This window comes from Apostichopus japonicus, chromosome 7 (assembly GCF_037975245.1).
Source record: "Apostichopus japonicus isolate 1M-3 chromosome 7, ASM3797524v1, whole genome shotgun sequence".
Taxonomy (NCBI): Eukaryota; Metazoa; Echinodermata; class Holothuroidea; order Aspidochirotida; family Stichopodidae; genus Apostichopus; species Apostichopus japonicus.
The window spans coordinates 25,816,954-25,844,870 of NC_092567.1; the positions used below are offsets into that span (position 1 = coordinate 25,816,954).

The 27,917-nt window shown below is 38.9% G+C and overlaps 3 protein-coding genes and 1 long non-coding RNA gene across 9 annotated transcripts in view; 3 read left to right on the forward strand and 1 right to left on the reverse strand.

Moving 5' to 3' along the window:
- The first annotated feature begins 494 nt into the window (after positions 1-494).
- Positions 495-27,917, forward strand: part of LOC139969901 (uncharacterized) — a 90,162-nt gene continuing 62,739 nt past the window's right edge. Inside the window, exons 1-4 of one of the 5 annotated variants that reach the window (XM_071975289.1) lie at positions 586-869; positions 1,665-1,841; positions 3,585-3,709; positions 4,742-6,723. In XM_071975289.1, coding sequence (XP_071831390.1) covers positions 3,619-3,709; positions 4,742-5,790 — 1,140 coding nt within the window. In that variant the 5' untranslated portion in view covers positions 586-869; positions 1,665-1,841; positions 3,585-3,618 and the 3' untranslated portion in view covers positions 5,791-6,723. Of the gene's footprint in view, positions 870-1,664; positions 1,848-3,584; positions 3,710-4,741; positions 6,724-27,917 lie in introns of those variants that run through there. The other 4 variants (XM_071975286.1, XM_071975288.1, XM_071975284.1 and 1 more) reach the window with 4 other exon arrangements.
- Positions 4,915-27,917, reverse strand: part of LOC139969905 (uncharacterized) — a 61,333-nt gene continuing 38,330 nt past the window's right edge. Inside the window, exon 2 of the long non-coding RNA XR_011793822.1 lies at positions 4,915-8,406. This is a non-coding gene — a long non-coding RNA (uncharacterized lncRNA). The remainder of the gene's footprint in view (positions 8,407-27,917) is intronic.
- Positions 11,561-27,740, forward strand: LOC139969902 (uncharacterized). Its single transcript, XM_071975290.1, has 3 exons — positions 11,561-11,830; positions 23,578-23,700; positions 24,494-27,740. The coding sequence occupies exons 2-3, from the start codon at positions 23,610-23,612 to the stop codon at positions 25,540-25,542; spliced, it is 1,140 nt and encodes a 379-aa protein (XP_071831391.1). The 5' UTR covers positions 11,561-11,830; positions 23,578-23,609; the 3' UTR covers positions 25,543-27,740.
- LOC139969904 (uncharacterized) lies at positions 13,125-20,032 on the forward strand. 2 transcript variants are annotated; one of them, XM_071975292.1, is made up of 4 exons: positions 13,125-13,222; positions 13,604-13,665; positions 15,899-17,816; positions 18,998-20,032. In XM_071975292.1, exon 3 carries the CDS (start codon positions 15,945-15,947, stop codon positions 16,857-16,859), a length of 915 nt encoding a protein of 304 aa, XP_071831393.1. In that variant the 5' UTR covers positions 13,125-13,222; positions 13,604-13,665; positions 15,899-15,944; the 3' UTR covers positions 16,860-17,816; positions 18,998-20,032. The 2 variants fall into 2 exon arrangements, with proteins under 2 accessions (XP_071831393.1, XP_071831394.1); XM_071975293.1 differs by lacking the exons at positions 13,125-13,222; positions 13,604-13,665 and adding an exon at positions 14,603-14,700.

Consider the following 27,917-nt stretch of genomic DNA (forward strand, 5'->3'; position numbering starts at 1 on the left):
TTCAGCAGTGGGCTCCAGAACGGTGATATGTCATCACCCCCTCACCCCCCCCCCCCTAATATATCTGGTGTTCCCGTGGCAGGTCTTGAAAGTGACGAGTATAGTGTGTGTCATTTAATTGTGGTGAGACACCATAAAGGTATCACACCACAATTAGAGTATTATACATCCGCCCGAAAGGTTAGCCATTGTCGGGGACAAAAGAGCTAAAACGACCTAATGTAATACTTGTTTATGCATATTATACGTTACCATCATTGCTTTTTTCTGCTTTTACATGAAAGAGCATAATATAAAGTACAGATAGTGTGAAAATAGGGAGGATTGAAGGTGATATAAACCATATTAGAAAATCTTTGGTTAATAAGTACTCCGAGCCAGCAAATGGTAGGGTTGGGGTTCAGTATGCTAAACTTGCTCCTCTTCTAGTTCAAAATCTAAACTTTCATGATATTAAAATTTCCAAGTGCCATGATAGGCCAAGATCTCACCTATCGTGTGGTGGGTAGGATATTCCAGTTGAAAACTTCTATCTATGCTTTAGCAGGTCTTGAAAGTGACGAGTTTAGTGTGTAAGCCAATGGAACAGATAATTGTGGTGCGACACCTAAACACATCGCGTGACCTCTCGATGAACCCGGATAACATATAGCAGACCACTGTGTCGTTGGCTTTCGCATGAATATCGTGCAGACTTCTTGTATAAATAAACTCGGTGTAAAGATCAGACAATACACCACTTCTAATATGCATGCATGACTGTCATCACGTGTTGGGATCAGATACACGAACCTTTATTTGAGAAGTCAACCAGACAGAGAATTTACCATTAAACGACGATCGAGTCGCGTTTTCTATATTGTTTTGCGGTAAGTAATCATCCATCATTACAGCAATACATTATTTGAGTGTGTGTATGTATACGGGGGAGGGGTGGGTGCAGGTTGGGAGGGGTGAGATTGGGGAGAAGTTTTACTGAAAAGGAGTGAAGGAAGCCTGGGGCGAATCGGGTTGCAGGTACTCAGTATAACGACCTACAGTAACATATTGGGATGGCATATTCAGCTTGTGTGGATTTAGGCTACTGTAGACTACAAGGCCTGGCGAGAGTGTACTTTGTAATGTATTTTAGATCCTCCTGCAAGCAGGAACTCGCGAAGAAACCTCATTGGCTTATCAAAGCCGCAAGCTGACCGAAGTCAGTCTCTTACATTCATATTTAACGTCCATGATTATGAATTGTCAATTGTCAACAACTCTGTAACTGGACGACATACATTAATCTTGGAGTGACTCGAACCGGGGGCCTTATGATTGGAAGGCACCGGCGTTAACCACCGAGCTAACACTCCACGAGTGTGACGAGGGTCACGGAGTACATCCCTGCACTAGAGTTATGATAGTCGATGTATAGCTAATAGCCTACATAGACATCATCACACTTGTAAGAGATATTTTTAACATGCTATTGAAACCCCAACACCAATAATTATACACTGAGCCCCCCCCCCCACCCTGCTCCTTCCCAACACACCCCTTAATCGCCTTACGTCTCTGTGGCGTCACACAGGACTCTCCATTACTCTGGATACTGGTTGTTAATGTAAGAATCTCCATGCATGGCGCACCGTGAGAACTAATGGTTTCACATATTACTTTATCAGCTACCGTGGTTCGATACTTGCCAGCAGTTTGGTTTTACATGTAATAACAATTACACTTTAACCATGCAAGCAACACTGAAGTCCACGCTTACAAACCTGGTGGGTTATGTAATCATTACTGTTACTACGGAACATTCATCTGTGCCCCAATGTCAAGAGAAAACGTCAGAAATATCAAGACAGGTAAAATACGAGCATGTCATAAATAAATATGAGCATGTTAATATGATAAGTTCAGTGTTCTAATGTTCAATGAGAAGTCATATAAACATGTTATTACTCAAAATCAGCATGTGAAGAATAAAGTGGATATCTTTGCAATAGGTTGAGAGACATTTGAGTCATTAGTTTTAAGCCCTATAGACGTTAGTGGGCGGTGTTATTCGTTACACAATTTCAGAACTTATATCAACATGTGATCAGCGTGTTACAAATCATGAGCATGTCACTGTTGACATTGATATGTTAATTACATATGGTCCCGACAAATGACATGAGGTCCCGAGTTCGAGTAACCCCAAGATTAATGTACGTCGTCCACTTACAAGGTTGTTGACAATTGACAATTCATAATCATGGACGTTTAAATATGAATCTAAGAAACTGACTTCAGTCAGCTTGCGGCTTTAATAAGCCAATGGTGGCTTCTTCGTGAGTTCCTGCTTGTAGGAGGATCTAAAATACATACATACAATTACATCAAAATACCATTTATGTCAGAAAACAATATCAGCATTTTAGACCTTGTTGATATCAGCGTGTCAGACAACTTTCTACGTGCTACTCGAACATTATACTGTAACATGCTGATATTTGTCCTGCTTAATTAATAAACTGCTATTTTCTCGTGACATTGTGAAACATATGGTGCTCCGTACGTAACCACAGTTTCTAGACTAAAAATAGGAACAAATAGGCCTATAAATGCCCACCACTGAACTACATGTATGTGGTTGTAGACCAAACTATACACTTGCAAATAGAAACCGCCCCAAGTAGGAACACAACAAAGGATCTGTCGCAAACATGACCTGGGTAAATAGCTGTGTCATTCCTCAGATCGTGTAAATAAAGTAAAGGCTGCTTAGCCTAACGCTGGTTTCGAGTTGCTGTGACTTGCTGTATAATCGACACAGACTTGTCAACTCTTCACTATGCTATTGACACTGAGTCTCAACTATAGACTGTTGGTAGCAATACAAAGCCTGTTTATAGCTTAGCCTCCTGTTAGCAGTGTTAATCTAAGATCATGGAAAGTCAATTTGTAAAATACATGGTTGTGTGGGCCTACCTTGGACGAACAGAACAGTGTAACCGCTTTAATTCAAGGATTTTTTATCCAAAAGTCAAGAAAAATTTCATCTTAAATTCCCAATGCATTGAACTCTATTCTAAACATAGAAAAGGTTGGGGGCTTGTTGTAAGTTTCAAATGTCATTTCCTCTCAACCTGTTAATCAGATATATTTGGTAAAGTGTTGTTTCTGGTTATGTATCATTTATATCCACAAAGTTGTTTGCACCTACACATGGTTCAAACGTTAATTTAGGAAGTATTGTGTTTACAAGGTTTTACAGATACTGTGGCCTATGTTGACATCAAATAAACTTTCTTTCACAGAACAACTGGATTCTTCATTTTTAATACTGCCTCAAATGAATCCACAAACCAAGCAAGAGTTCCACCTAAATTGAAGTCTAAAACAAGAGCGATGATTTTTTTTAAATTTATTACACTAAATCCAAATATTCTAAACAAAGTCCATCAAATTGCCTTTGATCTCTTTTTTTGGGGTTTTGTACTCACTAAGATGGATCCATATATGGAGTGCGGAGTTTATCCAACTTTTATTCATGTTTCCATATATTTTTGATATTTAATGATTGATATTTGTAATGCATTTATTTACATTTATATCTCAGTTGTGGGAGTAATAACAGACTGTTAAAAAGCGATGGCAACGAACTCGCTAGATGATGAACGACTACAGATAGAGCAGCATCACGTGAAGATAGGTTGCCATGGAAACATCCGAGAATACAAAGGTATCGAGTAACTAAAAATATACTGAATATCACGGGAAATGAACGCATGGCAGAACCATTGACCCCTGTGACTAGAACCATTGACCCCGGTGGCGAGAACCATTGACCCCTGTGGCTTCAACCATTGACTCTGGTGGCTAGAACCGTTGACCATGTTGGCTAGAACCATTGACCCTGGTGGCTAGAACCATTGACCCTGGTGGCTAGGACGATTGACCCTGATGGCTAGAACCATTGACCCCGGTGGAGAGAACCATTGACCCTGTGGCTAGAACCATTGACCCCTGTGGCAAGATTTACCCATGTGGCGAAGACCATTGACCCTGGTGGCTAGAACCATTGACCCTGTTGGCTAGAACCATTGACCCTTGTGGCTAGAACCATTGACCCTGATGGCTAGGATCATTGACCCCGTGGGGAGAACCATTGACCCCGGTGGTGAGAACCATTGACCCCGGTATCGAAAACCATTGACCCCGGTGGCGAGAACCATTGATCCTGGTGGCTAGAACCATTGACCTCTGTAGCTAGAACCATTGACTCGTGTGGCCTGTGGTTGTACTGTGGTTGTCCTTGGTTGTACTCATGGGCTAGGACTTAACTCAGACTCGGACCAGGTGGACTCAAACTCGGCTCGGACTCGGAATAAATGGACTCTATTCTGGGGAAAGAAGTCTGTGTTGTCTATTAACATCCATTGTCTTAGCTTTTCAATATTTAGCAAATACCGGTCGAAACCTAACTTCGACAATGAAAAAGAAAGGAAAGTGTAGAACAAAAAAGGGTTAAAAAGAAATAACGAGCATATGTTATGCATTAAGAAAACGTCTCTAGAAACGTTTGTTAAAGATGATGCTTGGTTCTTTATCTCTCTTGTTATTCATTAGGAACATACAATTATGAATAAGTCTCCTTGCTGTTTATATACATCTCTTATGGTTCTCCAAAGAAGCACACAATCATAAGAAGTCACGTTAGCTGTTATTTTTTGCGGTACCGATGAATATTAATCCCATTTTACTTTGTTCATAGATCGTGATGGAAACGTGAAGGGATATTTCTGTTCCCTTTGTAAGGAGGAATGGCTTGCACATACGGAGAACAGGAACCGACTTGACATCGTTGGATGTCAACACGTTGCACACCATGTCGTACCGTCCTTCTGTTGTATGCAGGTTTCCGACACGGGTAACTATATCCAGTGGAAGAATATAAACGAAACGACTGGAGGGTTGAAACCAGGAGATCACGTGTCATGGTTGCGACCAATTATGGGGTACTGGCACCATGCCATCGTTGAGGAAGTCACAGATGATTCTATTAAGGTGATAGAGTGGTCAAGAAGCATTCACAGGAATACCAGAAAGAAATGGAAACTGTTTGACAACTGTTGTTACAGTCCGATGTACAAGGCTTATTATCCCAAAGAAGTAGAACAGCTAAATCCTCCTGAAGTGGTTTTGATGAGAGCTAGAGCCCGCTTAGAAGACACTGGATATGGTCCATTCTCCGATAATTGTGAACATTTCGCAACTTATTGTAAAACAGGTCTGCATCGCTGTAATCAGCTCCACCAACTGAAGATAACACTGCGTGCCTGGATCCGTAGGATTGTTTTAAGTGTCTTACATATGGCAATCGTCGTTTCATTCTCGGAAACGATAGAGGTGGTTGCAGGCAACAACAAACATTGGATCGGCGCCATATTATTGGTTGTTTCCGAGATTTTGTACCAGATTTTGGTGGTAGGTGTGATTTATTGCCGAGATTCTCGTAGGGAGGGATTTCGTATGAATGGAGACCCGAGAATGTCGCGCGCATGTAAATGCGCGTCGCTAAAGGCTGTCTTACAGTCTGTTCTGTTTGTGAGTTTTGCCATAGCCGCGAATGTCGCTCTGCTGGAAGCCTTGAATGAAAAGTATGGACCATGGTCTGAAGCAAAGATAGCAGGTGCAGAGATTGGGCTCGGCATTGCTGGAGGAATGGTCGGTAACATTGTAGGATTCTTCCTCTTTGCATTCATTCCTTATCCTTGTTGTAGAAACGAAATACCAGTTTCAGAAGTAGCCGTTGTTACTTGATATGGAAAATGTATCATTTTCACATTTACTGTGTAGGCGGTTTGTGTATATACATATATGGGAGATAACCACCTCCATATGTACTTATGGTATAACTTATAGCTTACCCTGCTAATGATATATCATGCATGGCTTTGACACTGTTAACTGGAAATTAATTTACGTTAATGTTTCATACGGAGCATATAAGCTGCAGGACATATCCACTGAGAAATCAATAACACGTGTCTAGATTTCGTCAAAGATTGGATTCAATATATTTATTTTTGATAGGTGGTTCCATATCGCCCAGTTGACGTGTTGTACATGGAGCACTCATGTACTAATTATCAATTAGAAACAATAATGAATTTCTTGGCACCCACGTTGTCTGGAGAGGAGAGCTACATTTTTTATTCTTTTAAGAAAAGAATTCTCAAAATCCGTTACATTTTTTAGCTTCTATATTCGTACACCACGTTCCATTATAGTTTTATCATCATTACTTTTATATTAATCCATCTACGAAGGAACTGCTGTTAGATGTCGTATTTTACTGCCAGTATTATATCCATTCTTTCACGGAGGAGACGGATAAAGTCGTTTGAAATGATGGCAACACCTTTACAGCTTATTATTTTGTTATTAAATTTAATAACATTGGACTTCTGCCATACCATTTAAAAGCCCGGAGGAGAGAAACTCGTATTTACATCATCTGGAATAAGACTTCACAGCCTTCATGCGTGGGACTACGAAATCATCGACGCTAACTTTATGTCAGGAGAAAGAAATTCTTTTAACTGTAAAACTAATTAGTTTAACTAATAATTGAAAATAGTTTGAATTCTGTTATCTGCTTGTTATATCATTTCATTAACGTTAATTTCAATGGATAGATTGATCAGTTCCTTGATACTTTTGCTGTTAATATCATAAATGTTTCACTCTTTATATGACCGAAGAAAAAGAGTATCATTTTTTTCTTCTTGCGTTATGACATCAGGATGAAATTTGTGAATTCCGAGTATGTTTTACACACCAAGGTTGTACATCTTCAAGTGTAAGATGTCATGTTGCCCATGGTATTCATGTAAAGGTACTTTATAGTGCTAAAAGCACTAAAAAGATAAGCAAAAAAAAAAAAATACCACACTTTTCAAATTTTTGTTTTTAAGTTTGGGAACATGTTTGTTTTTATTCATAACTTTGTGACAATATTTTGTTCACAAGTTTCCAAGAAGAAGTAACCTAGACAGCACAAAGCAACAACAAAAAACTTAAATTATGGTTATGCCTAATAATCAAATGTACTCCTTGTGGCTTCATTTAACAGTCTCTTTAAATATCCCTGGTCTTAGTCGTTTAACCCTTCAAGGGAACTCAGTGTGTCTCACCCCCTCATTCCCCCCACTCCACCACACACACATACCAAATCGTGGCAAAACAAATCCAACAGTTAGAAATCTGCTGGTAATTATTCTTAATGTTGAAAATTCTGTCAACTTGCGACAAATCGGAAAGGAAATAAAAAAATTAAGTCATGGGTTTCAAATTTAACTTGATACTTCTGATAGACAATGGTCCGAAGGTGAAAAAAAGCCTCTAGGTTTTAAGTTTCGTGGTCCATATTTTGTGTATAAGATAAAACCTTCATAAATTGTTAGGCCAAAGTGATTAAAACAAGAAAAAAATGTTTCCAAGGTTTCCATATCTAAATTTTGAAAAAAATGCAGTAACGAAAATCAAAGAAAATAATTATCATGTGCCTCAAAATAGCATGTACGGTAAACGTCAACTCACTGTAGTGCCTTATAATTCATATTATGTAGCTAATGTATTAATGGCAAATACGGTACACAATTTATGCAGGTGCTAATATACCACCAGGGGTCATGAGAGGCGGGGAATTGCCCCATCCCAAAGTTTTGTTTCTATAAGCCACAAAATGACCAAACTCTATGTGAACTCTTTTAGCATAATTAGGTCAACATGCATTGACAGATGCTCTAAATCGATATGTATGACACGGCGCCCGTGTGATGTGTACCATTTGGAGCCTGGGCACCCTTCCCCCATGTAGGCCACCGAAAATGTTTGTTTCATATTTTGGGGAAATATTTTATATAAAAAAAAGATACACAAAAAGACGACACTGGTGTGTTGAAAGTGTTAGAAGTTGAACCATAAAACCCAAGCAAGCTGTAAAGCTGAATCGTAAAGACAAAATTCACACTGACTGTCCAAAGTAAATTATGGATCTCGCTAACCACTATTCAAATATCGGTGAGAGTAAAACCCTAACCACTGACCCTAAAGTCCATGTAAACATACGACGGTTATTCCAAAGTGTTCCATAACTGAATAACAAATGTCATTCCAAGCCCGAGTGTTAAAGCTCAACCAACTCACACCGGATCAGTCTACCTCTAGTGTCACCCACCCCCCCCCCCCCGATCCTTTTCTCGATCCATATTTCTCTCTTAAAATTTATTCTCAGCTCTACGGCCCATGTAATATAGATGGTGTATCACCTACCCTACTATTCACTTTCACTAAAATTTGTAAATCGCAATAGATTTCCACAACCCAAAACTAATGACAAAATATATGGCGTACTGGCATTTATTCTAACCTCTGCATTTACAAGCATTGCACATACATGTACACAGGGGCGGGATTTGAGTTGTGAAAGTGGGGGGGCAAACCTGCCAGCAAGACTATCTAAGCGGAGCGCCACCATCGGTTGGCGCGTAGCGTACAAGAAATTTTTTGGCTTTACAAACCCTCCAGACAGCCGGAAACGGCACTTCCCGAGTGCTCTAAGCTGCATGTACCCATCCCTGAAATGTGGATCTCATGTCTGCAGTTGTATCTAGATAGTTAATTTTCGTTTAAAAATTTGAAGAGGATTGATAGTAAAACATATGGTCAAGATGGTGATGTACAACTTTTGTTATACGTCACTATCTAAGCGGAGCGCCATCATCGGTTGGCATGGAGCGTCGAAATTTTCGATGAAAGGTACCCTTAGATCGTAAAATCCGCTTTCCCCCTAAAATTATTAGTATATTGTGAATTGGACCGATCAAGAATATGTTCAGCACCCACTTCTTGGAGCACTTGGCAAATATTGGGAGCTGAACATACCTTTACCCCCCCCCCCCCCCTACCGAAACTGCCGAGTGCTGTATACTGTAACAATGGATTTAATGTGTTACTGTGTTAGTGCCAATTTGTAATTTACATTATTCGATTTGCATGCATCATTCCCAGTGGCGGAGCTAGGGATATCGGTCGGGGGGGGGGGCGAGAATGGTCTGTAGGGGCGCTTTTGACACTATCTAAGCGGAGTGCCACCACAGGTTGGCGCGGAGCGTACAGAAATTTTTTGAGTAAAGATACTCCCTAGATCGCCGGAAATGACCCTTTCCGGGCCTTGCTTATTTGCAGATAAACGAAGAATAAATAGGTGTCATCGCCGAATTACACCAACAAAATGTGACAAATGTCAATAGGTAGATGAGAACGCAATAAAAAAAGTCAATAATAGCGAATAAGTAAAAAGTAAAAGAGTGCCAGCAGTCCACTGACTGTATGGACGCTCCGCCACTGATCATTCCAGGATTTCGAGCAGTAAAGAAATTACATCGGCATTGGTTGCCATTGCATATTGTTGAATGACACTGGGGGGGGGGGGGTTCATGTCTCAGTGTATTTAATTTAATTATTGATATATCCAATATGAAAATCTGGCTTTCGTAAATCGTTTCTCTGGATTTAGTTATTCAACGCATTCAGTAGAGCAGCAACGTTGAAAATCAATTCCTGAAGCTAGCACTGTAGCACATGCCGGGGATTCATTACATGCAGAATTGAATCGCTAGTTTGTTAGCTCCAGGATTCGTAACCTGTGCTGCGAACCATATCCTAGCTCCAGCTCCAGTTATTCTGCATGTTTCATGTTACGATGTTAAACACAAATTCGACTTAGATTCGAAACAAATAGGCCTATTTGATAAAGCTGTTGTGGGGGAATAATTCGATTAGGGTTGTGCACATTTGTCTGCAAAAACGACAAAAAAGTGAACTAAGGTCTGGGAAAAAGTGGGGGGGGCAAATGCCCCCTCTTGCCCCCCCGTAATCCCGCCCATGCATGTACATGAAACACGTCATGAAAGTCATCGCAATGTAAGAATATTCCAAATAGCATTTAAACATATATGATTAGCCTAGACCCTATAGGCCTATAACGTTTGCAAAACAATATTTCAAAAGTGAACTTAATCATGATGGAAAATAAATTATAATTCTCTTCTGAATGCAAAAATGGTTAGGCTTTCATATTAGTACAGTGATTTGAATAGGTGCGCGAATTTAGGACGGTTGACGACAGGCCTAACGTTACGGCCTAGGCCTAACAATACATATGTCAAAACAATTGGCCGTGGTACTCTTAAAGGATTAATTTGGATCCCTGCCAGTGTTGCCTTAAATAACGTATCCTAGCTTAAGGCTAGGACTGTTATGTTTTAAACTTCTTCCTGTTAGTTTTAACGTAACTGTTTGAATATTCATATAGCCACTGCATAGGCTAGCGGGCCTAACCGACGCATATTCTATTTCAGTACAATAATTTAATTTCGCAGAACTAGACCATACATATTTACAACTGTATATTTATTAACTGATTCTTGCCAAATCAAGCCGAAACATAAGCCGAATCACTAAGCTTAGGATTTTCGAGGCTTCATTAAAGAGTATTTTATTGTACAATTGCGAACTGTGGGGCACAACGAAGGATATTGATCGCAAAATTGACACTTTTCAAAGGAGACTACTTCGTAATATTCTCATTAGATGGACCAATAACAATTGGTTATCAACAAACGATAAGCTCTACAATGAAACCAACCACACACCTTGGTCATCCATAGTCGCACATAGAAGATTGAGATTTTTCGGTCATGTAGCAAGACTCCAGGAGGACGCTCCAGCAAAGGTTGCTTTAAGAGAAGCATTGAGACATAATGCTAAACCAGTAGGAATGCCCGTGACTACCTAGCAATAAAGTCGCAATTTAAGGACGTTAACATTAACAATTTCGAGGAAGCAATAAACCTTGCACATGATCGTGATACGTTAGCGGAGGTTAATCACTGAGCATGTCGGATAGACGAGACTCAACTTACTACTACTACTAAAGTCCCAATTTGGTGACGTCACGCCATTTGCATGTTTTGATTGGCCTAATGCATCATCATGAGATGTACATTTTCTAAGTTGATACCGAATTACAATTTTATTAATTTCTTCAAATTTAGATAAATGAAACATGGAAATAATTTTTTATTATGAATAATGTTTATTTTTCTCCATGCTTTAGTGAAGAGTTTATTTGATGCACAAAATGGGATTACGAAACAACACGATAGAGTCACTCGATCCATAGTCTATGATATTATCGTCGAAATAAGGTAACATTTCTAGCTGTTAAACTTTTGGCCCAACTCCAAATGCCTGCTGTTGAAAGAAACCTCCTACAGTCAAAAATTGATATTTCTAACATAAACATTCATATCAATTCACTAGAGGAAGTCAGTTGATATAACATCCTCTTACATTTTGTAAATTTAGCCATCAAATCCATCATTTGGAATTCAGCCAACTAACTCCCACTTCCTCTTGTCGATCATTCAGAAACCTTCAACTACGTCACTGAGCATGGGTTGTTTACGAACAATTTCCTTTGTTAATTTAATTTCGGGGTTCAAAGTGATTGTGGTTCAATTTGCTTATTGTTTGCCGCAACATTAAGTACACACAACGCGTGACCTTTCGATGAGCCCGGATAACAACCACGTGATAACTTTGGCGTTGGCTTTCGCATTTATATCGAGCACACTTCTTGTATGTTACATACATAGTGTGAAGATAAGACAGAATACCACTCCCAATATTGCTGTCATCAATGTCAGATTCACTGTACGTACCTTTGAGAAGTCAACCAGGCAGACATTTGAGTGTAAAACGACGAGTCGCGCTTTCTATTTTTGTTGAGGTAAGTTATCCATGACCACAGCATATATGGCTACATTATTTGTGTATGTATGGGGGAGTGGGGGAGTGGGCGGTTGGGTGCAGATTGGGGAGGGGTTTTACTGAAAAGGAAGTTAAAAATGAGGTGAAAGGAGCCTGGGAACAGTATAACGACCGTTTCTCACAAGTTAAGATGCCTTTATTCAGCTTGTGTGGATATTAGGTAACTGTAGGCTACCAGGCCTGGCAAGAGTGGGACAAGGATCAGAGAGTACATCCTTGTGGCACTGACCCCCCCCCCTTCTCCCCACTCCAGTTAATCGCCTTAGGTCTCTGTGGCGTCTCACAGGACTCTCCATTACTCTTGTTACGGGTTGTTGATTTTAGAATCCCCATGCATGGCGCACCGTGAGAACTAATTGTTTGACATATTTCTTTATCAGCTACCGGAGTTCGATATTTACAAACGAACATAATTTTAGAGAACCTAGTAAAGTTAGAGAGATGGTATCAAGTGGCTGTACGTCGTTGCTGTAACTTATAGTTATAAGGAACGACGGCAAGGGTTATACGCTCACTATGTCACTGTCGACATTAATGATGTTAAACTAAAATACCATGTATGTCAGAAAACAATATCATCATTTTAGACCTTGTGGATATCAGCATGTCACACAACTTTCTACGTGCTATTCAAACATTATAATATGCTGATATGTTTCCTGCTTAATTGATAAACTGCTATTTTTTCATGACATTGTGAAACATATGGTGTTCCGTACGTAACGACAGATTCTAGACTAAATTAGGAAACGAGCAGGCCTATACATGCCCACCACTGAACTACATGTATGTGATTGTATACCAAACTATATACTTGCAAATAGAAATCGCCACAAGTAGGAACATATTTATATGTATATATATACAAATAAAAATATAATGAAAGTCGTACCGTATTGTAAGGTAAATAAGTTCATTACTTCATTCAATTGCTGCACACAATTAGTCAAAGCTTTGAATTGTATGGCCCTTGTAAATCGTCCCCTCTTTTAACTGGTCAAAAATATCAGAAACCTAGAGAAAAATAAGTAAAATCATTGAACAATGACCTACCGCATCGGATGCAGTCACACAATTGTTCTTGTCATTATCAGTTTGGAAGTGAATTGCGGCAAATATATGGCGTGTGCTACCTCTCATACTGTGGTGGTGACGCAGTCATCAGCAATCAATTGTTGGGGGAGCTTTAAAAACAGATGGAGCTAAAGTCCGAGTCTTAGGGTAAACACTTAGTCTTAAAGTAAACACCACCTTAGAGTAAACAACACTATGAGTTTTAAAGGTTGTGGTCCAGGTGAACAGCCGTTATTCTCTGTCAATAGTGGGAAGCAATAAGTTCAAGCAACACTGCATGCTTATCAGTGGCGTAGGAAGGTACTTTTGAGTGGGGGGGGGCTGAAGACTGATGGCCGGCCTGGGGGAGGGGTCTAAGGGGAGGGGGTATCCCCCTCCCCTTTGGAATTTTTTGCATTTCCAGGTGGCCTCAGATGCAATTTGGTGCAATATAGCACACTTCAACACCCACTCCATTTTGTAAACTTAATTTTGTATTTTCACCTGGCCTTAGATGCAATTTGGTGCTCCAAATGAGATTTTTTTTCTCATTTGGAAATGAAAAAGGGGTTTTCTGACTTGCGGAGCGGGGGGGCGGAATGATACTTCCGCCCCTCCACATTTTTCACTGGGGGGCTGGCGCCCCCCCCCCCCCGGCCCCCCGGTTCCTACGCCCTTGATGCTTATCATATTCATGGACGAAATATCAACCAATGTTGCCTCTGACGTCGAATTAAATCTGTACGTATCAGTTTTCTTTGTAAAATCTTCAATGATATTTTTATCTCAGCTAATTTTGTATGGTATCGTCTATTAGCTAGGATCATAAACCGTTCAAGTTCTCCAGGCAATACAAGAGTCTTTCTAGTTTGTATAGCTAAAAGTAAGTACCCGTGTGTGAACGCTCGCAAAAATATGTGTAAGGAACATGAAGTTTCACATTGATTTTGTTACAATCGTATTATTCCTTATTTCCTTATATTGTATTCTTCGCTTATAAACTTCTACATAGCAACATAGAGTTTGACATTTGAGAACCACGCATATGGAACGCCCTACTGTCGAAACTTTCTCGTAAACCCACATTTGATTGATTAATTTACTGAAAACTCATCTTTTTATCACGTAATTTAACAACTGATATGTTGTATTCTGTTTTACTAAAATTTCCTTAATTCATATACTATTGTATTTGTTGTGACTGTTTTATTACTTGATGTAGCTTGCATTTTCGTTTCTGGTTTTGAAGAATTTGTCCCACTTCTCGTGCAAAGTGCTGCGCAATATTCTGTAATGAAAAGTGCATAATGATAGTGATGATGACGATATTATTACGTAATTGACACTGACTGAGTAAAAACATGATTATGCTGTTCCTTGACAGATGAGCTATCGGTGAAGAAAACAAACATTAAACATGTTATTTAAATCAAATGAGAGGAGAATAATTTAATAATTGGGGGAAAGGAGGACTCAGAGAGCTGTGCCAGAGGGGGCTTGGACCTATTATAATTGTTAGGATATTGCTTCTACAGACAGTAGATTTCTCTTAGCTAAAGAACAAAACAAATCAATCTACATTACAACGTTACCAATTGGCACATTGTCAATGTCACATGTTAACAATTGTCACGTTTCGCTGTCACATGTTTAATAGTTAGATTGTTTTATTCTCAAGTTACAATATGTCGAGCACTTCACTGGTTGATGAACAAGTTGAATAAAATTCACCACCAAAAACTAGATGTTTGGAGGTGAAAATCAAACGATATAAAGGTATGGTGTATGTCTTTTGGTTAATCCCATGTGATCTTGTGTTTGATAGTGCAGATTATATCATTCACCACATTCTAACCAGTGAGGTGTAATTCGTCCGATCATATTGTCATTGCATCAATGGGTAGAAACAAAATCAACATTACAGGCTTCAATAGACCTCAATACTTCGTTCTTTCTCCATCCCTATCACATCAATATTTTAATCAAGATCATATACAATATCTACATATACGTAGGAGGGGGAGGAGAGGGTTTGGGGTGGGGGGGGGGGCTGCAGCCAACAACAAGATAGTTCTGTGAAAATTCGTGCAATATGTAGATACTGTTTCGGGCACTGCAACAACAACAAAATAAGCAGCAATAATCATGTTTGATGAGAGTCAGTAGTTCCTTATAGAACTCAGCATCAGGTAATTAGACTAATGTTCTGCTTGCCAGCCTAATCTGGTGGCACTATTATACAGAAACATAATGGCAGACTAACCTAAAAAGTGAAAATTCTTTGATATAAATTTACTTCCAATGGTATCACCATTATGAATTAAAGTACTCTTAATTGGGTTAAACAAATTCTCAAAGACGAGGGGTTCTCACCAGTACACTTTTCCATATCGGTTACATTTTCGGGCAGATCGTTACAGCCCCAATCTAATTGGGCTCCTACGCCCTATGAGTATGTATTCCCTGTCCAATAGACTCGTGATACTCACTTTACATAACATTGTCATGATCACACGGTTACAGTCTCTGTGTAACGGGATTGGGGTTGAGAGTGGATCAAGTTATGTGGATTTCGTCCCCAGACTCTATCTTAGGTGATTTTTCTTAACAAAGTCCGCTATCTGTTTCATACGGTGGTCCAGGCGAGGCATGCAAGATGAATTGTTACTATGTTACTGTATTCGTTATCCATCTCAATTGTCAAATCATATTGATTTAGGGATATTTAACACTTATATTGACAACTGTCTACAATGAAGCTTATCGGTAAAAAGAACATTTTACTTCGGTAGCTAATTTAGCGTATATCTATTTAGGAACCATTGTGTACGGTGAGTATTTTGAGAGATATTGTCAGGTGTTTGTGACACCTAAATGGTGTGATATAGCTGATGTTAACAAAATATTCAAAACTAAGCATAATTGAAGTTACATATTTGACCGTAAACAAATGAAATGTCTCATTTTCCCGCAGAAGGAGCAAATGTTAAAGGATATCACTATTTCCACTTCAAGGAAGAATGGCTGTTGGAGACCTAACGTACTTCTGTTGTATGCAGATTTCGGATACTGGTAGCTATATCAAGTGGAAGAATATAAACGAAGCGGCTGGAGGGTTGAAACCAGGAGATCACGTGGCATGGTTGAGACCATTTCTGGGATACTGGCACCATGCCATCGTTGAGGAAGTAACAGATGATTATATTAACGTGATAGAGTGGTCGAGTGGCGTTCATTCATGTTGTAGCATTGTCAGAAGAACAAGAAAGGAATGGGATCTGTGTGGAAACTGTTGTTACAGTCCGATGTACAAGGCTTATTATCCAAAAGAAGTAGAACAACAACATCCTCCTGAAGTGGTTTTGGAGAGAGCTAAAGCACGCTTACATGAAACTGATTATAGTTTATTTTCCGATAATTGTGAGCATTTTGCATCTCACTGTAAGACCGGAATATCTCGCTCCAATCAAGTGTTTCAACTTAAAGTATCAGTGCAAGCCTGGATCCGTAAGATTGTGGCGATTTTTTTCCATGTGCTAATTGTAATGTCTATCTCGGAAGGGATCGAATCTGCTAGCAAAGGCAATAATTGGGTCGGTATTTTGTGCCTGGTCCTTTCTGAGTCGGCATATTTGATTATGGAAATCACTGTTATGTGGCGTCATGATTCCAAACAAACTGATTTCAATGACATAAATCGAGCTTTGCGTTTTGCTGCACTTAAAGCTTCCGCACAGTCTGTAATGTTGGTGTTATTTGCTATTGCTGCAAGCGTTCCATTGATGAATCACGTACGGGGAAAAACAATATGGTCTGTAGCAAAGAACACATGGTTTGAGATTTTGTATGGATTAGCGGGTGGGATGATAGGGAACATATTAGGATTTTTCTTATTTTCATTTTATCCCTATCCATGTTGCCGAAACACTGTTTAAAATATAGACAAATAATCACAATAAAATAATAATCAACCACTTCTTTACTTTATATGGTTACTGTAGTTTTTTAACACCTACAGTAACAGGTAACGCAAGTTTTCGTCAATGCAATGGGGGGGGGGGGGGGTGTCTGGCAGCGACGAAGCTGCTAGGTGTTAACCCGCTATTGCCAATAAAGAATGCACTGTCCTATGTCCCCTAATTTGAAACCCCTTCCATATTTATTGATCCATAAATTACGTCCGGTATTGCCTATGACTACGATGGGAAGGAGGATTGATCAACTCAAAGACACCGTCAAGTCATGTCACGTAGCATTTTCTATTTTCGGATTATTAATTTAAAGAGGTTATGAAATTGAAAAATGTTTTCTTTATCATTGTATTCTGCACACTCGTAGCATTCCAATGATACGCAATTTGTGTCAAACGAAGCTTCCATCCTCGAGGAATAAACGATCAAAATTCGAGGGTAATAAAAACTTTCTAAAAGTTGTTGTATTTACAGTAATGCGGCGTGACGTCAGTCGAGGAACTCAGCTCTCTTCCGTGACGCTATGTTTACATTCTTAAACGTCTAAGAAGACACAACATTACACTGTTGCAGTGCTCCGTAGTAACTGACATTTGGTGTTTGGAGTTTTGTTTCCACGTAACAGTCCACGGGCCGATATGTGGTTGCAGGTTGCTCCACCACAAGTAAAGACGGATTTCACCTGCACGCTTTTCCAAAAGATAACAGAAATTGAAGAATTTGAACACGACTCGTTCAAAACACTACAAATAAACAACGTTACGAGTGCCTGTGGGCCTATACTATTGCCAAATTACTTGTTATTACCATAGACAAGGCCTCCTTGATGCACAAAACTTAAATCCAGTTGGTTTTAGAGCAATCAATACTAGATCTGCAAGTTTTCTTTTGCGGTAAAACGCGTTTTGTTATGATTGAGAGGTGAAGAGTGTCACAAGGTCCCCCTAAACAGGGTCCTTGGAACAGGTGCAGGTCTGACACATAGAATCGATAAAAGAAGCGATACGAGTTTTAAACACAAAAATTTACTTTATTAAATGGAACCATAAGTTACTTGAGGTCTCCTACAATAATACTTAGAAATACAAATGAATAATAATAATACGAATAATGCAGGTTAGGCTCGAAACGGCTTTCTCTCCAGTTCCAGGATAACGACTCTATCTCTGCCTCTCAGGCAATCGAAAGGAACATCGCATGTCGCCTCTCAGTCAATGCTTGACCTAATTCTCAGGTCACAAGCTACCACCCTATGAATTAAAAAGGAAGAATTTGTCTAATCTCTAATTCCTTCGAACCCTATTCCAGTATTAACATTTTCATATAGTAATACGCATGACAGCACACTCTTTTTGAAGGATTAAAACATAAATACATATCGCAAAATTTCTGTTGCCGAATAACTTCCTAAAAATTAATTCACATGTTTAACGACAGGTTTTAAACTCGTTAATTTCTAATAACTTGAATTTACACATGTCAAGAGTTTAAATAACATTATACACATTTTATGTGAAAGAAGCCAATTTTACTTTTATAAATTACTTTCTAAATTTGTCCCTTCCTTTTCGTTCGCAAATTTATTTTCTCATAAAGCAATTAACGCAAATTTTAATTTCCCTTGACTTTATAAACACGAAATATTTAATCCCCGGCAAATTGATATACACGAATTCTAATACCCCGTGACATAGTATAATAATTTATTAAACAAACTTACAGGTCACAGCTCCAATCCAAAACCTGGTTCACGCAATGCGTTGACTCTCACAATACGTTGGCTTTACCAATACGTTGACTTTCACAATATACGTTGACTTCACTTTCAAAAATTATAACTTTTTTACTGTGCTGGTCCCCGACCAAATCGTCTCCCAATCTCTACAGCGGGATGTCAGTGAGCGAAGTGAGTATCTCTATGCTTAATATTCCACAGAGGCAACATTCCAAAAACCGCCCAAGGAATTTAAAGGTACGACTACTAATATTAAGTCTATTGTTACACACACATTTATGCAAATGAGATACTGCAGTTACATAACTAGAGATTCCTTAAGTAGTACAACTAAGAGTGTTATTTTGATCGACCCCCTGACAAAGAGGTGAAGTCCCATTTCCTCGGAATCGGAAGATTCGGGAGACGACATTTTCAATTGATGAGAAGAGTCTTGTGATCGCATGTAGTAAACTGTATAACGCCGTATCGGTAAACAGCGGGGAGTGGGCTTTGGCTGTAATGTTCCTATGATGACGTCAGATGAACTGCGGTGGGCAGCTTTGAATTTTTTTCAAGTGGCAGCTTGAGAGGTCTCTAGGGAATACTTTGACAGCGAATTTCTGGCGTTTGAAGCCGCATTTACGGAAAGTTGTGCATGGATGGTGTTTTTATAATGTAGAAAACCATTCCAAGACATAAAAATCCACCACTACATAACCTCTTTAATTATGTAATTAGAGGGACCATCAACATAAATCTTTCACGTGATATCGAAGAAATGTTTGTTAGGTCACCATGTCATGATTCTCTAACAAGAAATCGCACCCTCCTCTCTTCTCCTCTCCTCCCTTTCAATAGACAGAAATTAACAACTTTCTCCTTTATCCCGTAGTAGTAGTTAGAGTAGTATATTGCAAGTAATTTCTTGGCTACACCTGAACGTACACAAATGTAAACCTATTACTTGTTTAAATAGTTTCTTTTTCTCGTGGGTGAGGAGGAGGAGGTGGTTTAATTATTATTATTATGATTATTATTATTATTTTTACTGTCTCACTTACGTTTACTTTTTTTTTTCTTGTTCTAGTATATTCTAGGGATTTTTCTCACTTCCACTTGTACACTGCATGCTCCTACTAAACGATGTTTGTTAAGTTTTATGTAAAAACAAAACAAACAAACACCCCCCCCCCCCCTTAAATAAACTGAACTGAACTTCATCTAGTTTCTAACCAAGACTGAGAGTGTAACCACCTAAAGTCAAGTTAACAAGAACTAAGACTCAAACTTTACTAAAAACCTGTAACCCTGTAATAATCATCATTTTCGAAACACAGACTGAAATCCAAACATCGCTCGTTAAATTCAGAAGTTTTTCTTCCTATTTTGAATATTTTCTCTGAAATATTTGTTAATTATTACGTGCACGTGCACAATTACGATTAAGAACTCATTTTGAAGCTAGTTACTGCACAGTTTCAGTATTAGTTTTATTATTTTTATTCATATTACGTCATTTCGTGCAGTTTACCTTTTCTTTAGCTTGGGCTAAATTTTCAACATGAATGTAGAATTATTTACTTACATCTATTTACTGTAATATTTACATGATGAACTTTGTCTAAGAAAAATAAAATTTTCGGAAACAGATTATTAGTAATACTGACATTAATAATGACCGCTTCGTCCAGTGTGTTATTTGTTTCATGGCATCAGTTTTTGACGAGGTCATGTTTATTTGATGTTACTTCTAGAAGCAGCAGCAACGCATACACAAATACGGTACCGTATATATCCAGTTGCTTCTGAAGGGAGATTCGAGTTGTAGAACTAAATAATTATTTCATTTGTATGTTTTGTCGAGTTGACGAGTATCGCCAATCTTACATTTTGACAAGGGTTGGATATTTCCCAGTTGCTGCTGCGTTGAACTGACTTTGGTAACATCTAAAAACATGATATTTTACATTACAGTAACTCCATTTATTGTAAGTGTTACAGATTGTACCTACAGCGATCCATGGTATGTAACTCCTGTCGTGCAGTCAATCTGCTAGACGTTGCAGTTTATGCAAACTTTAAATGTATCTTATACATTTATGCTCTCTGTTGTATTTTATGCATGCTTTAAATGTCTATTATATATCTTTGGCATCTATTTTGTAAACGCCGGTAACATGGTAAGATAAGAGCTGACACACAATACGGAATGCAATATACGGAGAACTTGTTCGGGAGCCAGGGGGGCAGCCTTGATGGAAGGTTACCAATTTCTATATACACAGCAATGGTCTGTGGGCATGTCCAAATAAGGAAATGGATGTCTGCCGGGTTTGTTCGGGTCGGTGTTGTCAGGAGGGTTTTGAGAAAGAGGCCAAAAATTGATCTAGATTAGCTGGAGAGGTAACCTGAAGACACCTACTGGAAAATGTTCGGTAAAGTCACAGGTATCATGAATGGCCACTGTCAGACATTTTAAGTGGTGGGTTGTGAACGCCAGACCTATGTAACTGGCACCCCAAAACTGAGCTAGATTAGCTGGAGGGGTAACCTGATGAAACCTACTGGAACATGTTCGGCCAAATCCCAGGTATCATGAATGACCCCTGCCAGACATTTTAAACTGGTTGGTTGTGTCTGCCAGACACCCCAAACCCACAATTGAGCTAGATTAGCTGGAGAGGTAACCTGACGAAACCTACTGGAAAATGTTCGGCCAAGTCACAGGTATCATGAATGGCCACTGCCAGACATTTTAAGTGGTGGGTTGTGTCTGCCAGACACCCCAAAACACCCCAATCCCCACAATAGAGCTAGATCAGCTGGAGGGGTAACTTGACGAAACCTACTGGAAAATGTTCGGCCAAGTCCCAGGTATCATGAATGGCCACTGCCAGACATTTCAAGGGGTGGGTTGTGTCTGCCAGACACCCCAAAGCACACCACCTCCAAAATTGAGCTAGATTAGTTGGTGAGGTAACCTGACGAAACCTTCTAGAAAATGTTTGGCCAATGGTCACTGCCAGACATTTTCAGTGGCCGTGTCTTTCAGTCACCCAAGCAAAAAGAACTAATAGTAAAAAATAAAATAATAAGCTCCATCAGTTCGTCGGTTAACCTACCAGAATTATATTCAGCATAACTCAAGAAAATCATTACTGTTAGTACGGAACATGCATCTGTGCCACAATGTCAGGAGAAAACGTCAGAAATATCAAGGCAGGTAAAATACGAGCATGTCATAAATAAATATGAGCATGTCAATAATAAGTTCAGTGTTCTAATGTTCAATGAGAAGTAATATAAACATGTTATTACTCAAAATCAGCATGTGAAGAATAAAATCGATATCTTTGCAACAGGTTGAGAAACAATTGAGTCATTAGTTTTAAGCCCTATAGACGTTAATGGGCGGTGATATTCGTTACACAATTTCAGAACTTATATCAACATGTTTAAATATGATCAGCGTGTTACAATTTAACATCAGCATGTCACTGTTGACATTGATATGTTAATTACATATGGTCCCGACAAATGACATAAGGTCCCGAGTTCGAGTCACCCCAAGATTAATGTATGTCGTCCAGTTACACAGTTGTTGACAATTGACAATTCATAATCATGGACGTTAAAATATGAATCTAAGAGACTGACTTCAGTCAGCTTGCGGCTTTGATAAGCCAATGGTGGCTTCTTCGTGAGTTCCTGCTTGTAGGAGGATCTAAAATACATACATACAATTACATCAAAATACCATTTATGTCAGAAAACAATATCAGCATTTTAGACCTTGTGGATATCAGCATGTCACACAACTTTCTACGTGCTATTCGAACATTATAACATGCTGATATGTTTCCTGCTTAATTGATAAACTGCTATTTTCTCGTGACATTGTGAAACATATGGTGTTCCGCACGTAACCACAGTTTCTAGACTAAAAATAGGAACCAGCAGGCCTATAAATGCCCACCACTGAACTACATGTATGTGGTTATAGACCAAACTATACACTTGCAAATAGAAACCGCCCCAAGTAGGAACACAACAAAGGATCTGTCGCAAACATGACCTGGGTATATAGCTGTGTCATTCCTCAGATCGTATAAATAATGTAAAGGCTACTTAGCCTAACGCTGGTTTCGAGTTGCTGTGGCTTGCTGTATAATCGACACAGACGTGTCTACTCTTCACTATGCTATTGACACTGAGTCTCAACTATAGACTGTTGGTAGCAATACAAAGCCTGTTTATAGCTTAGCCTCCTGTTAGCACTGTTAATCTAAGATCATGGAAAGTCAATGTGTAAAATAAATGGTTGTGTAGGCCTACATAGGACGAACAGAACAGTGTTACCGCTTTAATTCAAGGATATTTTTTATCCAAAAGTCAAGAAAAATGTCATCTTCAATTCCCAATTCATTGAACTCTATATTCTAAACATAGACAAATGTTGGGGGTTTGTTGTAAGTTTCAAATGTCATTTCCTCTCAACCTGTTAATCAGATATAATTGGTTAAGTGTTATTTCTGGTTATGTATCATTTATATCTGCAATGTTGTTGTTTGCACCTACACATGTTTCAAACGTTAATTTAGGAGCTATTGTGTTTACAAGGTTTTACAGACACGGTGGCCTCTGTTGCCACATCAAATAAACTTTCTTTCACAGAACAACTGGATTCTTCATTTCTAATACTGCCCCAAATGAATCCACAAACCAAGCAAGAGTTCCACCTAAATTAAAGTCTACAACAAGAGCGAAGATTTTATTACACTGAATCCAAATATTCATCAAATTGCCTTTGACCTTTTTTGCAAACAAGAAGGTTTTTGTACTCACTAAGGTGGATCCCCATATAAGGAGTGCGGAGTTTATCCAACTTTATTTATGTTTTTATATATTTTTAATATTTATAAAGGATCAATATTTGTAATGCATTTATTTACATTTATATTTCAGTTGTGGGAGTAATAACAGACTATTAGAAAACCATGGCAACAAACTCGCTGGATGATGAACGACTACAGATAAAGCAGCATCACGAGAAGATAGGTTGCCATGGAAACATCCGAGAATACAAAGGTATCGAGTAACTAAAAATATACTGAATATCACGGGAAATGAACGCATGACAGAACCATTGACCTGGTGGCTTCAACCATTGACCCTGATGGCTAGGACCATTGGCCCTGGTGGCTAGGACGATAGACCCCGGTGGGGAAAACAATTCACCCCGGTGACGAGAACCATTGACCCCTGTGGCTAGAACCATTGACCCCTGTGGCTAGATTTACCCATGTGGCGAGAACCATTGACCCCTGTGGCTACAACCATTGACCCTAATGGCTAGAACCATTGACCCCTGTGGCTAGATTTACCCATGTGGCGAGAACCATTGACCCCTGTGGCTACAACCATGGACCCTAATGGCTAGAACCATTGACCCCTGTGGCTAGATTTACCCATGTGGCTAGAACCATTGACCCCTGTGGCTAGAACCATTGGCACTGGTGGGAGAACACTATTAACATCCCTTGTCTTAGCTTTCAATATTTAGCAAATGCCAGTCGAACACTATACTAACTTCATCAATGAAAAAAGAAAGGAAAGTGGAGAACAAAAAAAGGTTAAAAAGAAATAATGAGCATATATTATGCATTAAGTAAGCGTCTCTAAGAAACGTTTATTAAAGATGATGCTTGGTTCTTTATCTCTCATGTTATTCATTAGGAACATACAATTATGAATAAGTCTCCTTGCTGTTTATATACATCTCTTATGGTTCTCCAAAGAAGCACACAATCATAAGAAGTCACGTTAGTTGTTATTTTTTGCGGTACCGATGAATATTAATCCCATTTCATTTTGTTCATAGATGATGATGGAAACGTAAAGGGATATTTCTGTTCCCTTTGTAAGGAGGAATGGCTTGCACATACGGAGAACAGGAACCGACTTGACATCGTTGGATGTCAACACGTTGCACACCATATCGTACCGTCTTTCTGTTGTATGCAGGTTTCCGACACGGGTAACTATATCCAGTGGAAGAATATAAACGAAACGACTGGAGGGTTGAAACCAGGAGATCAGGTGTCATGGTTGCGACCAATTATGGGATACTGGCACCATGCCATCGTTGAGGAAGTCACAGATGATTCTATTGAGGTGATAGAGTGGTCAAGAAGCATTCACAGAAATACCAGAAAGAAATGGAAACTGTATGAAAACTGTTGTTACAGTCCGATGTACAAGGCTTATTATCCCAAAGAAGTAGAACAGCTAAATCCTCCTGAAGTGGTTTTGATGAGAGCTAGAGCCCGCTTAGAAGACACTGGATATGGTCCATTCTCCGATAATTGTGAACATTTCGCAACTTATTGTAAAACAGGTCTGCATCGCTGTAATCAACTCCACCAACTGAAGATAACACTGCGTGCCTGGATCCGTAGGATTGTTTTAAGTGTCTTACATGCAATCGTCGTTTCATTCTCGGAAACGATAGAGATGGTTGCAGACAACAACAAGCATTGGCTCGGCGCCATATTATTGGTCGTATCCGAGATATTGTACCAGAGTTTCGTGGTAGGTGTGATTTATTGCCGTGATTCTCGTAGGGAGGGATTTCGTATGGATGGAGACCCGAGGATGTCGCGCGCATGTAAATGCGCGTCAGTGAAGGCTGCGTTACAGTCTGCTCTGTTTGTGAGTTTTGCCATAGCCGCGAATGTCGCTTTGCTTGAAGCCTTGAATGAAAAGTACGGACCATGGTCAGAAGCAAAGATAACCGGTGCAGAGATTGGGCTCGGCATTGCTGGAGGAATGGTCGGTAACATTGTAGGGTTCTTCCTCTTTGCATTCATTCCTTATCCTTGTTGTAGAAACGAAATACCAGTTTCAGGAGAAATAGCCGTTGTTACTTAATCGGCAAAAGATATCAATTTTTGCATTTACTATATATGCGGTTTGTGTATATACATATATGGGAGATCATCACCTACATATATACTTATGGTATACCTTATAGCTTACCCTGCTATAGATATATCATGGCTTTGACACTGTTTACTGGAAATTAATTTACATTAATGTTACATACGGAGCATATAAGTTGCAGGACTATCCACTGAGAAATCAATAACACGTTTCTAGATTTCGTCAAAGATTGTATTCAATATACATTTTTTGATACGTAGGCTATACAAAGGTCTATATGGTGTAAAACAACAATTATGTTTTGCTTTATAGATCTGATTAGAGGAAAATAAAATTACCTTAGCTTAAAGTTCTGTAATGATGTAACTGGGCCTGTGTTATCGAAAATGTTAAGGCTTCCATCGTATGTTTGTTAAGTCAGTTGCCACGGTAACTGATGGACTCGTGATAAACGGCCAGCAGTACCCCACGTTGCCAAAATATTAAACAGTGTATATTCTGACCACGTGATATGACTCAATTATTTGATAGTTAATCATCTACTATGTCACCTTACATTCAGCCTGTAATTAATGATAATAAGAAATTTGTATCCAATAGATTCGAATTATTTCGTTAAAATTTCATTTTAGAAAGGAATAGAATATCGTAATGAAGCCATTATTACCTAGGATCAAAACATGAAAGCTGAAAATGACAGTTATCTATGGACAAACGGTGCATGTCAAAGCATTGTGACGTCACTGTCAAATAATAAGAATACTGTGCCTGTGGAACAAAGTTATTCAGTATAAGAGTAGTATTTGGGGGGAATTACAGGTAGTTCTTGGAGGAGAGATTGATGGACATTGTTATTCTGTAAGAGTAGTATTTGAGGGGAATTACAGGTAATTCTTGGAGGAGAGATTGATGGACATTGTTATTCAGTAAGAGTAGCATTTGAGGGGAATTACAGGTCATTCCTAGAGGAGAGATTGATGGACATTGTTATTCAGTAAGAGTAGTATTTGAGGGGAATTACAGGTCATTCCTAGAGGAGAGATTGATGGACATTGTTATGCAGTAAGAGTAGTATTTGAGGGGAATTACAGGTAATTCCTGGAGGAGAGATTGATGGACATTGTTATTCAGTAAGAGTAGCATTTGAGGGGAATAACAGGTAATTTATGGAGGAGAGATTGATGGACATTGTTTTTCTGTAAGAGTAGCATTTGAGGGGAATTACAGGTAATTCCTGGAGGAGAGATTGATGGACATTGTTATTCTGTAAGAGTAGCATTTGAGGGGAATTACAGGTAATTCTCGGAGGAGAGATTGATGGAAAGTGTCTTTCAGTAAGAGTAGCATTTGAGGGGAATTACAGGTGATTCCTGGAGGAGAGATTGATGGAAAGTGTTTTTCAGTAAGAGTAGCATTTGAGGGAAATTACAGGTGATTCCTGGAGGAGAGACTGATGGACATTTCTGGGGTTGGATATAGGAAAATTATAGCAGACACTGTCTGACCATAACTAAATTCCTATGAGATTCGATATCGCCGATTTGACGTGTTATACATGGAGTACTCATGTACTAATTATCAATTATCAATTAGAAACAATGAATTTCTTGGCACCCACGTTGTCTGGAGAGGAGAGCTACATTTTTTATTCTTTTAAGAAAAGAATTCTCAAAATCCGTTACATTTTTTAGCTTCTATATTCGTACACCATGTTCCATTATAGTTTTATCATCATTACTTTTATATTAATCCATCTATACGAAGGAACTGCTGTTAGATGTCGTGTTTTACTGCCAGTATTATATCCATTCTTTCACGGAGGAGTCGGATAAAGTCGTTTGAAATGATGGCAACACCTTCACAGCTTATTATTTTGTTATTAAATTTAATAACATTGGACTTCTGCCATACCATTTAAAAGCCCGGAGGAGAGAAACTCGTATTTACATCATCTGGAATAAGACTTCACAGCCTTTATGCGTGGGACTACGAAATCATCGACGCTAACTTTATGTCAGGAGAAAGAAATTCTTTTAACTGTAAAACTAATTAGTTTAACTAATAATTGAAAATAGTTTGAATTCTGTTATCTGCTTGTTATATCATTTCATTAACGTTAATTTCAATGGATAGATTGATCAATTCCTTGATACTTTTGCTGTTAATATCATAAATGTTTCACTCTTTATATGACCGAAGAAAAAGAGTATCATTTTTTTCTTCTTGCGTTATGACATCAGGATGAAATTTGTGAATACCGAGTATGTTTTACACACCAAGGTTGTACATCTTCAAGTGTAAGATGTCATGTTGCCCATGGTATTCATATAAAGGTACTTTATAGTGCTAAAAGCACTAAAAAG